At 40.2% G+C, this 22726-nt stretch overlaps 1 protein-coding gene across 2 annotated transcripts; it reads right to left on the minus strand.

Moving 5' to 3' along the window:
- Positions 1-66: 66 nt before the first annotated feature.
- On the minus strand, positions 67-20658 carry NDUFA9 (NADH dehydrogenase (ubiquinone) 1 alpha subcomplex, 9, 39kDa). 2 transcript variants are annotated; one of them, XM_010575332.1, is made up of 11 exons: positions 20550-20658; positions 16260-16430; positions 15352-15449; positions 15067-15158; positions 11968-12109; positions 10709-10811; positions 9939-10006; positions 9706-9782; positions 4986-5081; positions 2899-2965; positions 67-338 (listed from the first exon to the last, which is right to left on the minus strand). In XM_010575332.1, exons 1-11 carry the CDS (start codon positions 20605-20607, stop codon positions 168-170), a joined length of 1143 nt encoding a protein of 380 aa, XP_010573634.1. In that variant the 5' UTR covers positions 20608-20658; the 3' UTR covers positions 67-167. The 2 variants fall into 2 exon arrangements, with proteins under 2 accessions (XP_010573634.1, XP_010573635.1); XM_010575333.1 differs by lacking the exons at positions 67-338; positions 2899-2965 and adding an exon at positions 4656-4739.
- Positions 20659-22726: the final 2068 nt, after the last annotated feature.

The raw sequence follows: 22726 nt of genomic DNA on the forward strand, positions 1-22726 counted from the left end.
AGTAAAATTGCATTTCAATGACAGTCCTCCATAATTAAAAAAGACAACACTGGTGAAATACAGTTTACACGATTAATATATTTTACTCAGTATGTACACAGTTCTCCAAACAAATTGGGTCATACAAAGGCAGTTTAAGAAGCGTAAAGTAACCACCTTATCAACTGTTACATGGGATATGTCTTAGCTGGTTTTGCTTCCTCCAGCTCAGCATCCAACCAGCGGAATCTGCGGTGACGGCGCAGAGCTTCAATTGCTTTTTGTTCTAGAGGTGTTGGTTGAATACCCAGGTCTTCCAAACCAGGAAGGTCAGGAAATGTCATGTCTGTTGTGTGAAACTTTAAAAAGACAGGGGAGGGGGGAGAAGAGGGAATTCACTTGATAGAATGAACAGCATTACACCCAATGCAATTATTCACATACTAAAAAAATTGTGTACTTGTACCTGCAGTCACCTTTTTTCTTTTACAGAAACAAAGTAGCATAAATCCATAGTACTAGAAACATTTAACACGCCTCAAAACAATTTTCTACAAATGGCAGCTCGTAGGAGATTCTACTATAATTTCAAGGCTGCTGACATAAGACTGTTTCCCCCAAGAATGAACCCCGCAATATGATACACTGCTGCATCCTGTAGTAGATCTGAAGACCTATTCAAACAGAAATGTGGACTCAGCCAACTGTGTGTCAGTCCCAGTTCCTTGACTGATTTTGGCTCAGTGTTTTTCCTTGGGAGAAAGAAAAGATTCAATGTGGCCCTACAGAACTATGGCATAATTATACAAGGTATTGAGTACCCAGTGTACTTCAACAGGAGATACAGATATTCTGTATCTGGCAAAAAGTCCTTCAGGCTTCAGATTTAGATTCCTGCACACAGGAATAAATAGCAGTGAGACATGCAGAAAGTGTCTTCATTTTTCTCTCCATCAGGTATGTATTATCAGGAAGTTTACTGCACTGCAATCACAAATTCAGGCCAAACTTGTAAGGACATATTTGAACTGCAATTATATACATTCTGCTTTGTCAAGAAAATGTATGTTGAATGATCACCTTTGGTAGGTTGTTTTTCTCTGTTCATGGTTTACAGTAGGGTCCTGTATAGGACAAATATTTAATTTTATTACCATATTTGCCACACATATGACATATATCTTAGAAAATGGAGATTTCTCTTATGCTATTATTCCTTGAAAGGTCTTAACTCAACCACATCTAATTTCATGTAGATTACTTAAGGATGAAAAGCTGGGAAAGTGGAACAATCAGACACAGAAATGACATGGAGAAACTCCCCTCTTACACTACCCATGCTACAGCTGAATTGCAGTAGTTTTAGTGATTGGGTGAAGGCATATTTTATGAAATGTAACTCTATAAACTACAAAGGCAGCTAGAAGTAAGGTTTTCAGGAGATGTTACATCTACATCCTGGGTCAACACAGCCAATAGAATTACAATGCCAACTCTCTCTAGCATGGGAGATGAGTCAGTGGTTTGGGGAAAAAAAGTTTTGCACTAGACCATGAATAAGCTTACCTCCTTTATTACACATACTGTCCACAGTTTTTCACAATTATTTCTGAACAGGATAGGTAACCAGTTTATTTCACAGATGGAGAAATGTAAACATAGAAATTAATTGCTTATAGCTATTCAGTAAGCAGCTCTAAGTATAGGACCCAGTTCTCCCAGATTCACAGTAGTATCCTATCTCAAATTAATTTGGGACCATCAGGTCAAAATAGGCTATTAATGTTGCACCATAATAAAAGGCATTAAAACTCCAACTCTGCAAAATAGTTGGGAGAGTACCTGAAACCTTCAGAGAGCAGCAAGCTTAGAGACTGTCAGAGTACACAACTATCTTTGCTAACCTACACATATGCCAACAGTTTTGACATTAATATTTGCTAAATCCTACTTTCTCCTCACTTGCAGTTGGTTTTTTGCAAGTTATTTCTCCACCCCCACTTAGGCACTCTGAGAAGTTAGGAATAAACATGAAGTTGCAATGTGTTCACGAGAAATGCACTCTAACGTTAAGCGAGGATTTGGACTGTATCCAGCCCTGTCAGTTCAACTTGAGTTGTTAAAAACACCATTATCTGGATGCTATAAGTGATTTTAATGCATCTAGAGGTACATAAACTCACTACTTACCTAGAAGTAGGGAGCACCCACCAGGCCCCCCCATCACTTAGCTGCACATTGCACATCCAATCTCTACTTTGTGCTATTTTCAATAGCATGTGTTTTGGGGTAGGGGGGCAGAGGCACAGCAATCACGTAGCCTTGACCACTTTTAACACTTAAGAAGGTTGGGCTTTTTCCGCATGCCCATCATGTTACTTCTTGCTACATAACCCTCTCACCAATTGTTTCAACAAATTTCTTGGAATGTATTTAGAGAAATATGTTAACTATTCTTCCTTCACCAATGCAACTGGAAAGACTACACCATAATGATGCCTTTTAAAAAAACAATTCTGTTAGTCCATCTCTCTTACTAAGTCTTTGTAAGACTACACCAGAGGAATCTCCAGACCGCTTTGACAATGTATCCCCTTGGCACTGTAACAGGTCTGGACAAATAAGTTAAGAGTGAGATTGCGGAACAGTTGCTGCAGCAATTGGATGGCACGAACCATATTCATTTGTGAAGAAGGTTATATATACACACACCCCTTTAAAAATTTAAATTTTTGTAGTATCCAAACAGTCTGATAGCAATTTTTTCTAATCAAATTCTAGCCATTGAACTGACTGAAATAATACACCACATGATGTACATGCATTTCAGCACTCCTTGAATGCAAAACTACAAGTGCAAGTTACAAATACACAGTGAAACATCTCCCAAGAAGAATTTGTGGATCATCCCACACTTACCCGGTCCACTTTGTCTCGTGTTAACCATGGTTCAAATGGATTAATCTCAAAGAATCTTGCAACTAAACTGCAATCGGAAAGAGTATTGCAATAGTTGTTATCCAGATGCACAGAAGAAAACGAGAACTGGTAAAACTATTTCACACTTAATAGACAGTGAGCAAGAGCTTGTTCTGTAGCTGTTCTTGCAAGCTATGAATTCATTAAAGCAGTGAACGTGCCAGCCAGCAAGTTCTTAGTTGTGTTTCTGGTAACTTTAACTATTTGCTACTGAATTATTCAATCTCCTGTTCTTTTACTTTGGAAGGGAATGGAGGAGCAGATATCTAGAAGTAAAAATGAGCATTAGTGGGTGGGGAAAGTAAACCTCCACATCCAATTCCCCCCACACCAGAGACTTCAGTTTTGCCCCACTTTTCCTCCAAACTCTGTTCCCTAGCAGTGTAGGCAGTAATCCAATTAGTCACGAAGTTTGATTCAATGCCTCCATGAGAAAACATGCTTGCTGACAACTAAATGAGTTAACAGCCGTACAAACAATATGACGGAAACTGGAGCAATCTGCATCTATAAAAAGGATGAGGATTAGTATATTTACAGTTTCCAGAAATGAAGTTTCCCTTGAGAGAAAGAAAATCTGGCAGAGGAAAGAAAATAACACTACAGCTCTTGCTCAGTGTCCTGGGACCAACAGTATTCAAGGTAGAACCTCTTACTGAAGTGCTCACCTGGGAGACTAGGGCGTTACTAAGTTACTGCACATAAACAGAACTAAGCTTATCTGCCTTTTATATGCACTCTTTTCTCAAAAATATGGAATACCACTTAGTTTAGCCCATAAAGAGAAGAGCGTACCATGGACTGCAGCAAATGCGAGTTAAGACTAACAAGCACCCACATAGTTACTTTTTAACAAGCTGCTCTGTGTCAGCTGAGCCATGTTAACCTGATGCCTGTACAGCCCATTCAGAAACAGCCACAACAGTTTAAAAGGTTGTTTTAGCATTATTCATCATCAGTTACATGAATCCAATGTTGAGTCCTATTAGCAGATTGGTAGGAGGGTTCTAACACTGGTGACTGTTTTAGCTTATTAGTTTGCATTGTACTAACACTAAGGAGGACCAGCACCCCAAACATTAACACATCTCAAGCACGCTGAGGGCAACTTCTGAAATGGCTTTTACTCTTTGAGGCAGCTCTTCAAAAGGATGTGGTTATGCCTTAAGGACTAGGTCCAGGCTCATATTTGTATTGCACTTTTTCATACACTATTACTCTGTAGCTGCATTTCAGCAAGTCAGCTTCTATCCTCAGTGCCCCGAGGCCAAAATGTACAGCTGCAGAATCTCAGTGCGCACAGAGCCTTTGCAGTCCATCCACTGTAGTCAACTGAAGTGATACTACAACTTTCCCTTCTTATCTCCTGATTCATTACCATCTTCTAGTTACTGCCCCCATATCACAGACAAAGAAATGCTTGCTCAGAACTTCACTGCTCAAATTCCCAGGCCAAGATCTCAGTACAAACTTACCTGCAACACTGGCTCAAATCAATACAAAGGACTGAACTAGAAGGTTAATCAATATCGTCAATCAACACCCATACCCACCCTTACCCCAACTCTGCTTCCAGGGTAGCAATGCTCACCAGACTGGAAGGACAGCTGAGAGTAGCAATACCTTAAGCTGCTGCAGAAGAATCTGTCAGAGCCTATGGTCAGCAACATATACACCGACTTTCCCTGTGGTACTATTAGAAGTTCATTTAGTTTGCTACTGATTTGTCTCTACTTAGGACCTTTTGCTGCTTCTTAAGTCTGCAAAGCCATTCAATGACTCTGGAATAAACAGTTATGCTAAGTTTATTACAAGTACACCTTCCATTCACTAGCTCATCAGATGCAGGCCTCTGCCTGAGCAGAAGACTCAAGGCTAGCTAACGAGTACCTAAGGTAAGCCAGTTTCTGCAATCCTACCATGTTAAATAACAACTGGCAATATTAAATAACCAATGCAACAGTTATTTATGCTTCTGTGCCACCTGGTAGATCCCAAGTTCTTAGTGAAGGAAGGGTCCCACTTACCGGTAGAGAGGACGTGGAAGCGGATAGGGAAGAAAGGTTCGAAAGCAAACTGCATAGATGTATTCTACCATGTCATACAGGAGGTATCGGTTAGGTCTGAAAGAAAAAGTAACAAACATTACAGGTAATTAGATATACTTAAATATTTGCAGCAAGAGACAAAAATTTTAAAGCCCTCCACCCCCAAGCCTACCAAGGGCCTGTTTTCTTCAATCTAAATGATTTGCCAGATTTGTCATTTTCCTCACAAGAGGGGAACAAATTTTGGCTCTCCAGACTCTGTACTGTTTGAAATAAAGAAGGATGAAGTTAGCAAAACCTATCATCTGACATCAGCGATGGTAATGGTGTAAGTCACAAACTGAAAAACTGTTTTGCCACTGCATTGTGTGCTGGTGCCCAGGCACTGGGAGCAGTGGCTGCAGAGACAGCCTCTGTGGAGAGGCTGGGGCTGCCCTGTGCCTGGCAGGGCCGGCTCCAGCAGATCCACCGCAGGGCAGAGCTGAGCCCCTCAGACAAGATGGGGGCACCTCTGGGAAAACTTACTGAAGGAAGGAGAAAAATGCCACACGGGCAGAGATAAGGGAGGAAAAAAGTGTGAGAAACAGCCCTGCAGACACCAAGGTGAGAGCAGGAGGAGGTGTTCCAGGCACCCAAGCAGAGATTCCCCTGCGGCTCATGGAGCGCCCACGGTGGAGCAAGTTTATCCTGAAGGACTGCAGCCCGTGGAAGGGCCCACGTTGGAGCAGGGGAACAGTGTGAAAAGGAAGGAGCAGCAGAGAGGAGCTGTTATAGACTGACCCCATAACACGCTGTTCCCCATCTCCCTGCGCTGCTCGGGGAGAGAGGGTAGAAGAGTCGTGAGTGAAGGAGTGAAGTTGAGCCTGGAAAAAGGGTGGAGGGGAGAAGGTGTTGTTTTATTCTTTTTGTCTTTATTTCACACCATTCAAATCTATTTTAACTGACAGTAAATTAAATTAATTTTTCCCAAGTCGAGCCTGTTTGGCCCGTGACAGTAACCAGCAAGCAATCTCCCCATCTTTATCTCAACCCATAAGCTTTTCATACTATTTCTTCCCGCTGTCCTGTTGAGGAGGAGGAGTGAGCAGCTGGGTGGGCATCTGGCTGTTGGCCAAGGCTAACCCACCGCAATCATACCGAATTAAGTGTATTCTGTGTACTTTTAAAGCACACCTTTAACGTGCCTCCTCCATGCTGACTCAAATTCTGAACACAAGATTTTCAGCGCTGGGACAGTACTGAATTTATACAAGCCCATTTGGTACTTTGTAATAGAAGGAAGCCAGAAAGCAAATGGTAAAATTAAGAAAGGTTTGTTAACAAGACATCCCATCTTTGGTAGCAAATGGCTGCAAGGAAGTTGATTCACGTGCCTTTGCTCAACAAAGAACATACTGTTCTCTTCTCTAAAGCAAAAGGAAGAAACTAAGACAAATTCCCCCAAAAGAATGTATTCTCCATCTCAAGACAGAAGGAAGGAAGGAAGCAGTCCCCTGCACACCTGCAGCAATTTAAGAGAAACATATACCATTGAGAGTTCCCATGCCTTTCTTGTTCAGACTTTGCCTTAGCGTTTTAATAGGCTGTCTTTATAGGTGGCTCAGACTGAAACAGATATCTTGGCTTTCAAGACAATTTACTGGTATTCCAAAACATTTTGAAAATCTTCACAACAACACATAAGAGCACACTGCTGAGCACCGGTGTGTCACTTGGTGTTTCAACCTTCAAAATTACATCCTGCTGATCATGATCAAAGAGCAATGAACACACCAAAAGTGTGTGTCTCCTAACGATTTACTATACTTTTCAGCTAATGCAGAGACCCCAGTGACATGACAATCATCTTGAGACTGATTACTTCACAGGTAGGGGGCTTCTAAAAATAAGACTCTGTAGGCTTTCTTCATCTTCAATCTCCCTTTTTTTTTTTTTTTTTTTAAATAGGAGACACTGAATTACTGTTGCAATCTAAACCCCCACAAAATGAAAACATGCTAGAGTAAGATTGTCTAAGAATACAAAACTTCACACAGTCCAAAAATCCAAGACTGTGATACAAAGAACATGAATTTCAGGTTGATAAACCCAAGGTCTCAAAGATATCAGGGTCTGAGGTTGCATGCACGAAAACTGAGCCTTCAATTAACATGGTCCTCAGAAAGAACAGCAACGCTAATAACCACAAACAAACTTTGTTGATAAATACTGGAAAAAAGACAGAACTCCAAATTACTACTACTTTAGTTTGTGAAAGAAAATTAGGGCAAAACGTTCTAATGGATATACTTGAAGGCAGGTCAGCGTATTTGGGAGAATTCAAAAGAATTCAACACTCAAAACTCCTTACCAACTTCATACAAGTGGCTGGATTATAGAATTTGAGAGCAATCTGCATGTATGAAGTTACAGTAAAGGACTACCATCAAAAACAAGATAGTAAGTTTTCTTCTGTTAATAGAACTTACAAGAGAAACACAGCAAAAAGTGGTAATGTCAAATTTACTTACTCAGCTCAGAAAAAAACAAACTTTGTTTTCATTAGTTATTGGCTTTTTTTTTTTTACCAAATTTTTTGCCCTTACACTCTAACATCCTCATGCCTATCCAAAAGTAGTATAAGCCAATTTCACTTTTATCCTCATATAAGAACCATGTAACAATGTATACTATAGCCAAACTTAAAAATGTGAAAATAAATACTGTTTGTTCCTTTACAAATTACCAAATATTAAAAATACGACTTCACCAAGAATAGAATCACATTGAAGTATCACTACATTAACCACAGTACCAGCAGACAGCAAGCTCTAGAGAATATTAGCAATAAAGACAGAAGATTTAACAAGTGGATGAAGCAAAACCAATGCCATGGGGAACAGGTAAAAAAAACATAATACATCTTCAGTCATTCAGAAATAGCAATGACACCACTAGCTGTCATAGTTAAAACTCTATTCCACCATATAGTAGGAAGGAAAAAAAACAAAAATAAAACACCACAAAACCAAAACCACAGAAATAGAATGCTCTTTTACAAAATTAGTATTTTAAACTCAAACTGGTAACTCCTTTTAAAAAAACATAAAAAAGCATCTCATACAGCTTTAGTCAAGGGTTATGCTGCAGAGTTCCTTTGGTTTTGCAACACTGATTTGGATCTTTGGTTTAGATCAGCATTTATTCAAAGTCTTTTCAGTCATTGTTATGTGCCTGAAACTGTATTCCCTGCAGTGAGAGCCTGGCATCCTTGCTTGAATTCCTGCCTCTGAAACCTGGGCACTGAACTCCTGGCCTTCTGTAAATTGCCAAAAAATGAGACTTTGAAACTGTAAGAATACATTCAAAGTTGAGCCAATTGCCCTTCCATTTGGCTGCAAACAGTGTTCTATTTTGTGTGCAGTTCTCAATTTCTCCTGCAGTTGGAGCAGCTGCTTCTGCTGAGACAGCGATGAAACTAAAAATGGGCACATCTCCATCCTTTTGTGGCAGGCAGTTTTGGATACACAGTGACCCACCTTCAAGTTTGTCCACAAGAGATAAAATAGTCACTCAAAATGTTAATTTTCTCACATTTTGTGGTTTTGCATTAGTTGTGTCCATCTGACACCTACACATCTATTCTCTTTGATAAAAAAAGTGGTTTTGAATAGCTGTCCAGCATTTGTTTCCACTCGTTCTTTAGTGTGATGCTTCATGTCATCACAGAGATCTGAAAGCAACTTCAAGTTACTTCGTAACCTTATTGTTGCTGTTAGTAGTCCTTTCAGACCCTTGGTAGTTTCTTTCTCTTATTTTGCTAGTTTTTGAGCAAAAGTTCCTCAGCATGATCCGGAAGACCTGCTTGCTGCCTCTTCCAGAACACCAGCGCACAGCACAGCTAGCCTAGCTGTCAGGATAACAACTTCCTCAACAGCTCAGTTACAGCATTGAAGAAAGCCACATCACACGATTAAAAGACGCACCAGCAATGATCTCTGCACTACAGGAATAAAGAGCTGTCGCTGCAACAGCATCACAAAACAAACATGGAAAAAACAATGTAATCTCAGATAAGCCTTTGCAAAATCCAGACACTATGCACATTTTCAGTGTATAAAGGGGGGGAAGACAGAGATGTGCAAGCAACAGAAAAAAAAAAAAAAGAGAGCTGTTCAGCATCATTTGTATCTTGACTAATTAGCAACTGTTTTCTTTATCAATGAATCTAATGTTCCTATTACCACCTATATTGGATGAATACCAGTTCCAGTGCTATGTTAACAGTACCAAAACATGGATCCACTACCTTGGCATTTGGCACATTGCTTATTCTTAATGCTAATGACCTATTTGACTTGGAGCTTTTGTACACAAAATATTCCAAGAGATGCACTGTCTCTATCCATTCTCATTCCAGGTGGTTTTCACACTGCTTTAGCAGAATTTTCTCCAAATCTATGTTGTCTAGCATGTTTCCCAAGATTGCCTATTTCTTTGTGTGCACATACATAACATTAAATGCAAAGGGGCCCAAACTAGGATTTTCAGAGTACTCACAATAACAGCTTGAGTCATTTTTCCTCCCAAAAAGGAGGTGGAATTTATTGCAGCTCAAACTGTGTGCATGGATGGAGAAATTAAATGTACTGTGCAGCATGCCAAAAAATGACACCAAAAAGAAGTACTTCAGTTAATTAGAATCAGAAAAGTAACCTACCCAGCCAAGGCGTATGTTTTTCCTTTAGCATCAGGATCCTTAATTGCATTAATAATTGCCTTTGCTACATCAACCACCTGTGAGAAACAAATTCAGACAATTACCAATAAAAAATAGGAATGCATGCACACACTCCTATTTCAGAAGTGATTTACAGGGTGAAAAGAAAAAAACTGCACACACACACACACAAACAGAGGATTTGGGATTGTCTTGTTTTATTGAAAACTTACATATACCGGTTGCTTCACTGTTTTTTTGCCCAGAGAAATAAGAGGCACACCACCAAACCAGCGCATGTCTGAGAAAGACACATACCTAACTTGAGAATAAAATCTGTGAATCCTTTCAGTAAGCAAATAACCAATACATTTTGCACTACACTGAGAGTGGATCTCTTCTGAAAACTGACTTAACTTTAAAAAAAAAAAAAACATTGGGAAGAATTACTATCCAATTCCAGTAGTGCTGTTTTCAACGCACATTTAGTTTTCTTATTAACAACAATAGGAAGGCTGTATTTACTGTTTACTTAGAGTGATTCAGAGATATCTCAACTTTGCAAGATAGAAACAGATTACACTCTTTCCTGTCTAGCAATTTTGCTGGCAATACATCAGAGTCATTACTGTTGCTTCTGAGCCCAGAACAACTCAGGTCGATTTTCACATTTGAGCATTACCAACTTGAAAAACTACCTTCAGGGTAAACTACTTTGAGGGTTAAGATGACCAGACCTTAGCTCAGAACAATCTAAATAAAAAAAAAAAATAGTACCCATCCCCCCCTCAAAAAAAAAAAAAAATCAAACAACTAGATTCAGAAAGAATTCAGTCATGAGATGAAAATTTATTATGTTTCCCGTTACACACCTCCAGCTAACAAAACATATTTCTGATAAACACATACCTCTCTGCTTTTCAAAAGCAAATCCCATTTTCCCTCGTTCTCTACAGACAGGTATAGAAGTCATACACGATTTTATTATTTCAAGAGTACATACTTGCGTAATGATTGAGAAATCGGTCCTCTCTCCCAAACATCTCAGAGGGCTTCAAAATTATAGCATCTGGAAATTCTTCCCTCACCACGTTCTCTCCAACAGCCTATCATTCGATTAAAATGAACACACTTATTAGATCCATTCTGAAAGGCCAGAAGAGGATGCCTCTTCAGAACTTAATGCATCCTGACTAAAGCACTGAAAGAAATGACACAATCAGTAGCACAAAAATTATTTATATCTGAGTCATTTAATCTTTGAGATGCTATGCTAAGATAAAGGTCTCACAGAACATCCCAAAAGTCCCATAAACATGTAGATCACTTCTTCTATTTGAGATACAATACAGTCTCAGTAGTGAAGCGACACAAATTTAAAGTGACAAAGTTCAAAAGGGAAGAAGCCTAACCTAAATACTTCTCTTGCTTACATCAGACCAGAGCTTGAAAGAAAACAGAAGGTTTACATAACCCCTACTAGATTATCAGAACACTTCAAGAACTGCTTAAGTACAGTTAGAAATTTCAGTGGCAGCTATCCACTTTCCACACAGGACTGGCCAATACAGTAAGGCCTAACTATCCTACAGAGTTGTTACACATTGAGACCTACCAAATTTTAACCCTGGTTTTAAAAACTCTTTATACTAAAGACAAGGCAGAGTACAGTGAGCTCAAACAAAACAAAAATAGCTGAAATGGGGACAATAGCTATATTAAAAGAGAAAAATCAATAATAGAAAAATTATACCTCCTAATAAGGAAAAAAATAATAGGATACCAAATACACATTTTTTTTTGTGTACAAGAGCAGGTAACAATCCCAAACCAAGGGCCTGTAATCCTGATACTCATCTGTCTTTGCAGCATTCATTTTGGTATCAGCCACTTACTTTGCTAGGTCATTCCAGCCTTAGATGTTAGACCTGATATTGGATCCCAAGCCATCAAACTAGTTCCTCTTTCTTAATGACAGCAATTTTAGATGCAAAGATATGCAGGGGCAGAAGAAAGAAAGTTTTCAGCAATATAAGATCTACTTCCCTTCAAAGCACATGAAATACTAAGAGGGATTTCTAGCTCCAATAAGCACAGTAACCCAAAAATTCCTCAGCTGCAGAAAACATTCCATAATAAATTCATACGCTGATTTCCTTCAAACACACCCAATTGGCAGGGGGGTGGGGACAGGGGATGGGGGGGACCAACAACAACAAAGTAGGCTCTCAGAACATATGTTCAAAAGGACTGCAGACTTACTTTACTCCTGAGGTATTTGGAGGGACTCTTCATGCTAGCATTCAGGTGAGAGATATGAATGAGTGTTTCCACACCAGCTTCCCTAGTTATCTGCGCAATATTTTTAGGAATATTTACAAATTCATCTTCAAAACTGAAGTTTCTAAAACAAGGCAAAAGACAAGTTTTACTTTAAGAGGCATCAACAGTGGCTGCCTACCAACCAAATAGCAATCATTACGCATTACTTGAATATATTTCAAAAACCTATCTTGATGCTACTTGTTAGAAACAAAGTTTCCTTTCATGAGGAACTGTTCATAAAATAAAAACTAGAGGCAAGTGAAATGCAACAGCAAGCTTCAATTACAGCTTTAGTACTGTCTGCTTTTTCACCTGTTAAGATTAAATCAGTATGAAAAATCCTCTTGCCCACTTGTCTGTGGCAAACAGAAAACTCTTCCCAAGTGAAAACAGATTTTTTTTTTCTTTAAAGAGAAGTGCTGCATCTTGAAATCCGAGCAAAGCTGTCTTTTTACACCACCTGTTCAAAATTTGACTTGATTTGATGCACTCAATTACACTACAAAGGAGCTCAAAAATTCTGAGCAGCCTAAGTTCGGGCAGATGCTAGGCATTGGGGAAGTGGACAAAACAAGACCAAAGAACACACAGGTGCTTATGCAAATGGAAAATTTTACATTGACAGAGCAGTTAGAACCATTTCATAGCAGCTGTGAGGGACTTCAAGGAGAAGCATGCAGAAAGAACAACTACTCCACTCACTTATACGGCATTCAAGGGGCCTAAATTAGGGGGTTCAACTGTAATCTAGTTTGGCATCTGATCAAGAACAATTCAGAAGCTCTGTCTCCAAGCAGAACTGACACTATAGACTGGCAACAATCCCAAAATTGTTTCCAACTATCCCAAGACTGCAAGAAAGAGAATTGGCTTCTTGGGTCTTTATATTGTCCTTGTAAGCACCCCACTCCATCTTTTCCATTTGCTCTGGGTAACAAACATCTTGTCCAAATGCCTCTCTCTCTGTCCTTATCTACTCCCACAGCTCTTCAGATCCCACTGGAGTCTAAAGAAAGCCTTAAAAATAAAAAGTTATTTTTGACCCTTCAGTAACTAATCTGATCCTGGGAACCATCACTCCTGTTCTACTCACAAAAATAGATTTTAGAAACACACAAGAAAGAACAACATCCCTCCTGTAACTATGGAGTTTTTAAACAACATTGTATACACAGATGAGACTGTACACTAATGTTAGGCAAGGAGGAAAGTACTTAATGGCAAGCTTTACTTTTTTTGACTGATCTCTACTTCTAATCTTACTTTTTTTTTTTTTCCTCCTTAAGTTTTTCATAGACTTCAGGATGATTACAATAGTTAGTCTAACCTCATGTTTAACAGACAATAGAATTTTATCTCAGGGTTCCAGCACCACCATTGATACCAACATGTATAAAATGCATGATAAGAACATTTGTGCAACACGGTGGTTAAGTTTTGGAACGTCCCAAATTCTTTAACATGTACCGAGACTCCTCTGCTGCTGAATCTGTTGAAACTGACCAGTGACAAGGCTTGGGGTGTTTTAACTAGAAACTCTTTGCTATCATCCTCACACTTCCTTTCAATAACAAAGAAACCCTCCCTTATATAAATCATACTTTCTACATGACTCCAGAAATTTTAAAGGGGAAGTACATGAAATACGTATCTGAAAGAAACAAAAACTACACTGTCCTTGGGCCAACCATACAGACTTTCTTTTCTTCCCACACTCCCACATTACAAAGAAATTTCTTCTGTTTTGACAGCAATAAGCGTTTGAACTCTTACATTCATAATTTAGTAACAGCACAAAACAATCCTGACAGGTTGGTTTGTGTATTTTTACCTATATCCCAAAGTCTGACGAAGATATAAAAAGAACCAAAAACCTTGTCAGGTGCACAAGACCTAAGTTAATTTACGTTTGGTGGGCTTCTTCCCCAATAAACTATGTTATAGACTCCAACAGTGGGACAAGGAGCTAAGTGACTATCAGAAAAAAAAAGTACCTCTACGAGTTTGAATGCGAAATCAAAGTGTCTCCCAGAAGTTACGTATGATACTTGACTAGGCAAGAAACAGCTGAAATAGTATGTCTGTTGGCAAGCATCTATTTTGGGAAAAATAATTGTACAATTTGAGACTACTAATTCTATTCTATTAATACAATTTGACTACTAATTCTACAATTTGAACGTCAAACGGCTCTTCACAAAAAAAAAGCAACAAAGGCGTTAGGCTTGTAAACATAGATGAAACTGATATCTACATTTGTTTCTGCCTATTATGATAGCAAAATTAGGTACTTTATAAAGGCAAATCACACAACTAATGACTTTTTGTCTGGCAGCTCTGCACAAGGCTTTAAATAAAGTGGGCATAATTGCATGCACACACATACAAAAATGAGGCTATTACAGGTATTTTTAACCTAAAATAAATATGTTGGTTTTTTTTTTAAATGGATTTCAAAAAGGAACTATTTTTAAAAATTATTTTAAAAAATGCTTATGTAACTAATACTGTCTGTGCCAAAATTCTATCAAGGAATGATGTTATTAATCATAGTCTTAGGGACTCTCCATTAGCTATTCCTGTTTATTAACATTTACCAGAGAACAGGAAAAGCTTGATCATAGCTTATTCTAGTAGGCTATAATTCATCACTATGCCAAAGTGGCAGGACAAAAGCCCACTTCTGTAATACTGTAAATACAAGCTCACAGAAACTGGTGAGCCTCTGTCAGCTATAGGAAGGCACCCGTGAAACACCTGTAAGGTGTATGAAAGCAGCACATTGAACCCTCTGACAGAAGAAAAGCTGTACGCTAGAAAATTATAGAAAGAATGCACTTTTCAAGAGCAGATCATAACCAGGACTTTAGTTAACCATTTAAAGAAATGGAAAAAATTTTATATACAAAATTTCAGTTTTGCCTTTTCATAGAAGCCAAGAATAATGTATACTGTACACATACTGTAAAACGTGGCTACAATGTCCAATACCTGGTGCAAATCTATCTATATAGGGGGAAAAAAAAGGAAAATTACTTTGTTTCCCATTCCTTTCCAACAAGATTAATGACCACATTGCTGTGTTCCACGGCTCTTCGGATAGAGTCTTTGTCCTTACAGTCCCACTCCTGTAACCAGAGCATCAAATGGGAAAAAGATGAGATAATGTGTAAATAGGCATAATCAAAGAAAGCTCTTTCACACCATTTCCATTTAGAGGCTAAACAATAGCTGGAGTTCTGACTTTGAGAATGATTAACAGACTTCCTTGTATAGCAATGGTATTGTATTTGATCTAAAGCCAAAGCAAAAAAGACTTACTAAGAAGAGAAGTTGCCCCAGGTCGCCCATTGGCCGCAGATACATGAGGTCATACTGATCACAGCGATAGGGTATGATTACTTGAGATCCAATTCGACCTAAGCATTCAAAAAAAAAAGTTTCATTTATCTCAAACTACTACATAACTTTAAGTAGATGAACTTCTGAATATACAAAACTTCCTTTTTTTCCCCTGGCATTAAAGCACAACAAACACACATAGATATCTTGAATAGTTATCTGCAAAGCTAAAAGTAGAACAGAAGTAAGTTTTTGAACCTACATCATTGGAATTCTTAAGCAGGGACTTACTTGAGTATTTGGGCCTGTAAGACAAAACATAGAAGCTTGCAAGAAGCTTGTTAACCACAACAAAAAAATTTTAAAAAAGTCAGTGTGTGCTATAAACATAGTACAATACCTAAAAATGTGTCATATCTATGCATATTTGCATTTTTTAAGTTGCATGGAAAGAAGGAAGAAAAAAAAAAGCAAGACTTATTTTCTAAAACTTAAATTCAAAAGGGCAATTCTAAAGAATTCCAATTAAACTCCTGCAAACATTTTAGTAAAATGTACTAATAAGGCCCAAACCAGAAGAATCAAATACATGCTGTACCTCTCCTCAGATCTGCTTGTTACAGACTGAAAAACAGTACTTGAAGGAGAACGACTTATTTTAACTACTTTAACAATCTTCAAAAGCTTCTGAATTTCCTAGATTAAAGCAGTTTTTACTAATTGTCACATCTTGGCACTTTAGCAGACAAAACGCTATGAAAGTATCGCAAAAAATACTTTTAAAATCCAAAGTGCCAGAGATTTCTAGATCCTGCAACCTGAAGAAAAACTAGAGTTCCGTTAAACACAATTTTTTTTTTTTAATTGGTGCTCTTGGGGAACATTACCTAAACGGTTGACAACATATCGTCCTAGGAAACCTGTAGCCCCAAAGACAGTGGCTACGATGCCACTAACAGAGGATCGTCCACTTCTTCCATGAGGGATCACAGCATGATGAACTTGGTGGTGCTGCTGCAACACAGATGGTGCTACAGCTAACACAGAAATGCCAGGGCCTACAACACAAAACGGGAGAGAGCATGTGATACAAGCTAAAAGTTAGCAGTGACAACACATAGTTAATGTTATTTTTCTCACTACAGATACATTTTCTCTAATCTCCCTCAGCAAAATTTCCTATGTTAAGACTCCTGACAGGCTATTTCAGAGACATCTGGATAGGTCAGAGGACAGCAGGCTTGAGGGACCTGTTGATCAAAGTCAAAGACCAAACTAAGATACAAAAGGAGCAGACTAAGGTTATTGGTTCCTAAACAGCAAGTAAAGCTTAACTGGCTAGCATTAGGACTTGATGTATAAGGTGAAGCACAGAGGTTAAGCAAATAAAGAATACTTGGTACAGGCAGGTCCCACCTGAGTACATCCACATTCTGCTTCCAGATCTGGGAACTGTGGGACAAACGACCTCAGAATCACTCCATATGCAATTAACCAGACATTTTACCTCAGTCTAAATATAGCAGACCCAAATGTTGGAAGAGGCAGCAATCTTCCTATACCATAGCTATGGAGTGAAGGGAAATGAAGAGATGCAAAGAGCCAGATCCATGATGCATAGAATATTGCCTTAAAGCTGTTCCTCTTCTCAAGGAGCTATGAAAACTTGAAAGCCACAGAAATAGGACATCACTAGGATATTGACATAAATTGACAAGGTAGCTCCAATAGGGAGTTTGAAAAGAAGAAACATATGTCCTCTCCAACCAAGTTAGCCAAAAGCAAGAAATAAACTGCTTGTAAGAGATTTTTGAAATTAGAAGTGTTTAGTGTTACTACACATCCATGCTCATAAAAAGAAAGGAACAGATGAAATATAAAGTGCATAAACACACTACAGACATCTGGCTGTTGACAAAAGCAGACCGTAAGAGCTGTCATTGGAAAACTAACTTGAGGATATAACAGAAATCCAATAACTGACCTTCCAACTTTTAGTAAGTCATGGCCATAAGCATTTTCTGGATAAGAATAAGCAAGTTTAATCTTCCCCCTATAAATCTAAGTAGCAAGAATCATAATGAAAACAAGATTAGTATTAGATATCAGAATGACGGATGCATTAGGAAGCAACAAAAAAAACCCCACTTGTAGACTAAAGGAGTAAGTCTTATCCTGATATGGTTAGGTAATACCAGTTACACAGTGGCACTGATGCTGTAGCCATGATGTTAAGAAGATGTTTGGACATAAATTATATTTTGTTAGATCAGCTGACAGAATTCAAACCAGAAAATCCAGCAAGATTTCAGTGCCTGAAGGAGGCGCTTCTCTACCCAAAAGTTTGTCTATCCCTCCTCTCTCCATACCCCACAAATTGGAATAGTAAAAGATACCACATCTCCAATTTTGTCCTGAAAAGTAGCTTGACACCCACTTAACTGAATAAAGCATTCACACATATACACTTGTCCTTATCAAATTAATACACTATGCCTAAAAACTGCACTCCAATTGGCTGATAGAAACAGGACAAAATAAGATATTACCTACACAAACTTCAAGTAGGTATATGACTTCCTAAAAAGCAACTCTCCCACAAAATAGGTCCAAGCTCAGGAACAGTTAAACTGGGCACGGTATCTGTCTTAAAGTGACAGATATGTAGGGCCTCTCCATTACTGAAGCACAGATCTTGAGACTAATAATGAGAAAGAAGAAAAATACACTCTATGATAAGGACCCATTAAAAAAAACAAACGCAAAAAAACCACCACCACAAAAAAACCCAAACAAAAACACCAAAAAAAAAGTCAATCACACTGTTTGTCAAAGAGCTGCTGGAGTTTAATAGAAGTACACACTCATGTAGCATCCAATTAATGTCTAAAAACTTGACATGCAGTTTTAAAAGTGACACAATGTATTCATATTAAACTTTATAATACCTCAAACTGAAATTTTAAGGAACATGCCAACTCATCACTACCACATTCACCACTTATCTTCACTCTCTCCTTCTTCTATCGTCCAGTTAATTTAACATTGCCCTCTAAAATCTTTGTGTATACTTCTGCAGAATTACAGTGAAGGTGAGGACAGTCATTTCAATGCATTTCCAATACAGCACATCTTAAAACACATTACCACGCTATCCTTACAATGCTGACACAGAAAACACAAACATACAGCCCATACCCTAGGTTTTTCCATGCAAAACTGTTGGAGCACAGTGGTTGCTTTTTTTTTTTTCCTTTATTCTTTTAAAGAACAACAATAGAACAAACTTGCAAATGAAATCAGCAGTGTATGCTGAATACTTTGTACAATGTAATGGGTAGCTATGTAATGGGTACCTGGAGAGTGCAGATTAACCAAGCTCAGTACAAGTGCAAGCATAAAGGATAATACTGAGGGAGATAGTTGGATGATCTTATTACCTTCATTCTTGTAGTGTTCTAATAACAAAGGGTTTGTTACTTATTTTTTAGGATAAGCAGACTCACAGAAAAATGACTGGGTTCTTTATAACCAGCAGGATTCCTTCAAGTATGCAAAAAAGCTACATGGCATGCTGAGATGGTGAAAGAGAAAGCTTGATGACCTATACTCCTCAGTACTTTGTTTACATACACTTTTTTTTCTAAGGGTTTGTAAAAAAAATAAAATATTTACAGAATATTAATATTTACAGAATTAACACTATCTCTGTTACTTTCAGATAAGAACACATTTTAGTCCTTACAATATAAAACCCAAAAGCAACAAGATTTCAGTCCACTGTGAGCACTTGTTGAAAAAAGTATTATATAGATCGACCCATGTAAGAATGACAAGAAAGTTAATCTGAAAAAAATTATACATGTCTTTTGTGGCTATTTTGTGGCTTTTTTGCTGTTATTTCTGCAAAAATTATCGGTGACAGGCTCTTCATGACACTAAGACTGTCACACTAACAAGTAACATCCAATTACTGTTTTGTATTCTCCCATCTTTGTGTATACACCTGTTGTTGCTTGCCTTACACTGTGAGGTCTTTAGTGGTGTATATCTTGTCTTGTTCCATAACTGTACAAGATCTGTCACAAATTATCACTATCTATGGCTACGTGCCCAGTTACTACTCTATTATAAAAAAAAGTTGAGATTTAAGGGTATCCATGAGACTCAAAAGACAGCAGGCTAGAGAACCTCACACTGATTCACAACCAGTAAAGGACCTTCCACATGGTATGGAGCCCTATCAAAATGCAACATTTAGTAAGTCTGAACAACGTAACTTAACAGAGCCATACAGTTTTCACAGCCCATGTTAACACCTACAGACTGAGCAGCACTGCTTAAAGCTCTGTGCTCCCATGTAACACAGACTTGCACAGGGATTCTTTCCCAGGGCAGTAGGATTTCATCTTCTTTGCTAACCGGAATCTATTTGTCACTGGAAGTTTATTTTTAGAGTCCATATTTGAAGCAGTTTATGGATGCCGGTTTGCATTAAACCTCAGATACCCACAGTAAACCAGAACAATTTTTTGAAAAGACACATTGCTCCAATTAAAAGCATGTTAAATCCCTTCCCCGCCTTTATCAACCAACAAAACCTGTTTGCCATCTCCCACTTTACTCAACAGAGGAGCAAGCACATGTTGAATCAGTTTAACTAAAAATCAGTTCCGTTTTGGTGGCAAAGGCACAAATACAAGCTTTAAATGTAATTTTGGTACACGAGCGTGGTTATAGACCAAGGCCAAAACGTCAAGGTCATCTAACAAATGGTAAAAGGAATCCAAACGTTTAGCCTGCCGGGCAGCATTTCATCTGTTGAGATTTTGACAGTCCCACCGAGACAAACCAACCGCAGGGCTACACCGCTAGCCTGAGCTAGTCCCATGCAGCCCCTTGGGCTACAAACCCCCGTTCCCTAAATAGAAGGCAGGCGGAAAACCGACCGTTTCTGCCGCAAGCAGTTATTTTCGCCAGCCGCTTTTCAGACGCTGCCCTGCGAGCTCCCTCACCCAGCCCTACTGCGAGGCCCCGCGGCCGAGAGAAGGGAAGCCCGCGGGCTGGCGGCTGCCGCAACACCGTGCAGGCTCGGGCAGAGAGCTCAGGGGCAGCCTGCCTCCCCGCGGGGGGAAGCGGCGGCCCGGCACCAGCCCCTCGGCGGCGGTGACACTCACCTGCCCTTCGCAGAAAGAGGCCGCGGGGAGCCCGAGAGCAGCGAGCTACGGCCGCCATCTTGCTCTACCCACCAACCCCCGCGGCGGACGGCATGCGGACAGGGTCAAACCTCTGCCCCGCTGCGTGCGCAGGCGTCACCCCCCCCGGGCGGGAGGGAGGAGTGCGCCTGCGCAAAGCCGCCTGCCGCAGCGCGCCTGCGTGTAGCGGGGACTCGCTCCGTGCCTCCTCCTCCCCGGCGGGGAGGGGGGGCGGGGCTGCGGCACGTGCGGCTCCCGCCTGAGGGGTGGGCCACGCCCACCCTGCGGCTGAGGGGAGGTGGCGCGCGCGGCCGGGGCTCCCCTCATGGCGGCTCCTCCCTCCCCGGCGCCTCAGCGGGGCCGCCGGCAGTCCTGGCCCTTGGCTGCTCCCCGGCTGGTGGGCTGGAGGCAGGGCGGCCGGTGGGGGACGGGGAGGCCGGGCGGTGAGCTCTGTGGCAGGGTGTGGTGGACAGGCTGGGGCCGACCGGGGAAGGACGCTTGAGGCCGTAGACGCGCGGCTCTGGGGGGTGGGACGGAGGTTTGGAAGCACCCGAGAGAGGGATTTCAGAGGGAGGGTGAGCCCCCAGCGCCTGCAGGTGCATTTGAAAACCCCGAGCTTGAAATACTTACTAGGGAACTGCTGTTCGACAGGTCCTTGCGCCTGCTTCCGAGTGCCTGTCTAGTGGGAGACGGGCCAAGTCCAACAATTAAATGACAGTAACTTTGCCCATTACTGAACTGGACTGATTGAAAACATTTTCAGTAACTCATTAAGTACGGCTTGAGTTACCTGGCCTCGTTAAATTGGCCTTAAATGGGGATTAAACAATTTTATGATTTCAGGCACGCAACCATTCTAAAATGCCTAACTCCCTCTGTCATCTCAGACCTTCAACATTTCACCGAGACTTTTTCCCCTAAGCAAGTGCTGCTGTGAATGTTGCATCACGATCACACACAGGGCACTCTAAATCTGCCACTCGCACTATTATAGCCTCGTTTTTCCCATGGGTTCCCATTGCTTTTTGGTCTGCATTGAATACAAATGGCCATTCTTTTGTAACCTGGCTTACGCCACTGTAGCTGGTGCTCATATTCACCAAAAAGTTTTTAAAACATCAGCGCAGTAAAAGGCAGAACAGTCAGGGAATATTTCCGGTGATTTGGACAGATTCCAAAATACTCGATTCTAACTCAACTTCTGTTCTGACGCAAATCTAAATGGCAGTTCTGCCAGAGCTGTGGCATAGCAGGTGATTTGGGGCTTGGGGCAAAAATCTGGATGCTCTGTGAACTCTGGCCATCTCCAGTTCTCAGCCACAACACACTTTTTTTTCTTTGATGTGTAAGCCAGGTGCACACCGAACTAAACGGGCTCATCTCTTTTTCCTGGTAGCTGGGAACCACAGCAGCAGGTCCCCTCCACCTCCCACCTCCAAACTCCCTACCCACCACTGCTCTTTCCACCTTCGTCATGCCCGATGGTCTCACCACAGCTTTTCTAAGCGGCCCAGCCTGCCTCAACGCCTTCGGGAAATCCAGTTTGTACAGTTGTGCTTAGATACGGTACAAAAAAAACCTGATGCTCACAATCTACAAATGTAATGGGTGCTCATGAAAAGGGGTGCAAACATACCAAGCAGAACTGGGTACCGAGCCTCATTTAAGAAATGGCACACAGCTACATGAAAGTGTCTGCCTGATTTCCTGCATCTCACATGCGCATCTTGAATCCAAGTCAGAGCCTCTTGCTGTGGAGACTTGACCCTTCATTCTTCTGTACAGTGACGTAAATGTCCATGGGAAGTGAGTTTATAACAAATTCTAAGCTTGGATTAGAAGGAGAAGGATGAATTAAGACTAAGGCAAAGGACTGTAAATCAGGAGATGTGTCTTCTGCTCCAAGCTTGCCACCTCCTGATACTAGGAGAGATGAACCAGAACTCTGTGGTTTCCACTCTTCATTTTTAAAAGAACGTTTTCCTATTTCAGCAGTGCTATTATAGGGATAGGATGTGCTAGTTGACCAGAGATGCTTATGTCTTACAGTGATGTAATCATAAAAAAAAGCACTAAGATAATGGACACATCCAACTTGTTACAGCTCCAATTACAAGCTAACTGGGTTAAATGTTCAATTTACAGGGAGCTGAATTTGA

This window comes from Haliaeetus leucocephalus, unplaced genomic scaffold (assembly GCF_000737465.1).
Source record: "Haliaeetus leucocephalus isolate CR32 unplaced genomic scaffold, Haliaeetus_leucocephalus-4.0 Scaffold473, whole genome shotgun sequence".
In the NCBI taxonomy this organism is placed as follows: Eukaryota; Metazoa; Chordata; class Aves; order Accipitriformes; family Accipitridae; genus Haliaeetus; species Haliaeetus leucocephalus.

Bases quoted from the DNA above. Each gene is read 5' to 3' on its own strand.
- NDUFA9 (XM_010575332.1), bottom strand. From the start codon at position 20,607: ATGGCGGCCGTAGCTCGCTGCTCTCGGGCTCCCCGCGGCCTCTTTCTG. The intron at 15,450-16,259 runs GTAATGTTCCCC...TTGAATGCTTAG, and splicing joins ATATGTTGTCAACCGTTTAG to GTCGAATTGGATCTCAAGTA. The intron at 339-2,898 runs GTAAGTGTGGGA...GTCTTTTTAAAG, and splicing joins CACGAGACAAAGTGGACCGG to TTTCACACAACAGACATGAC.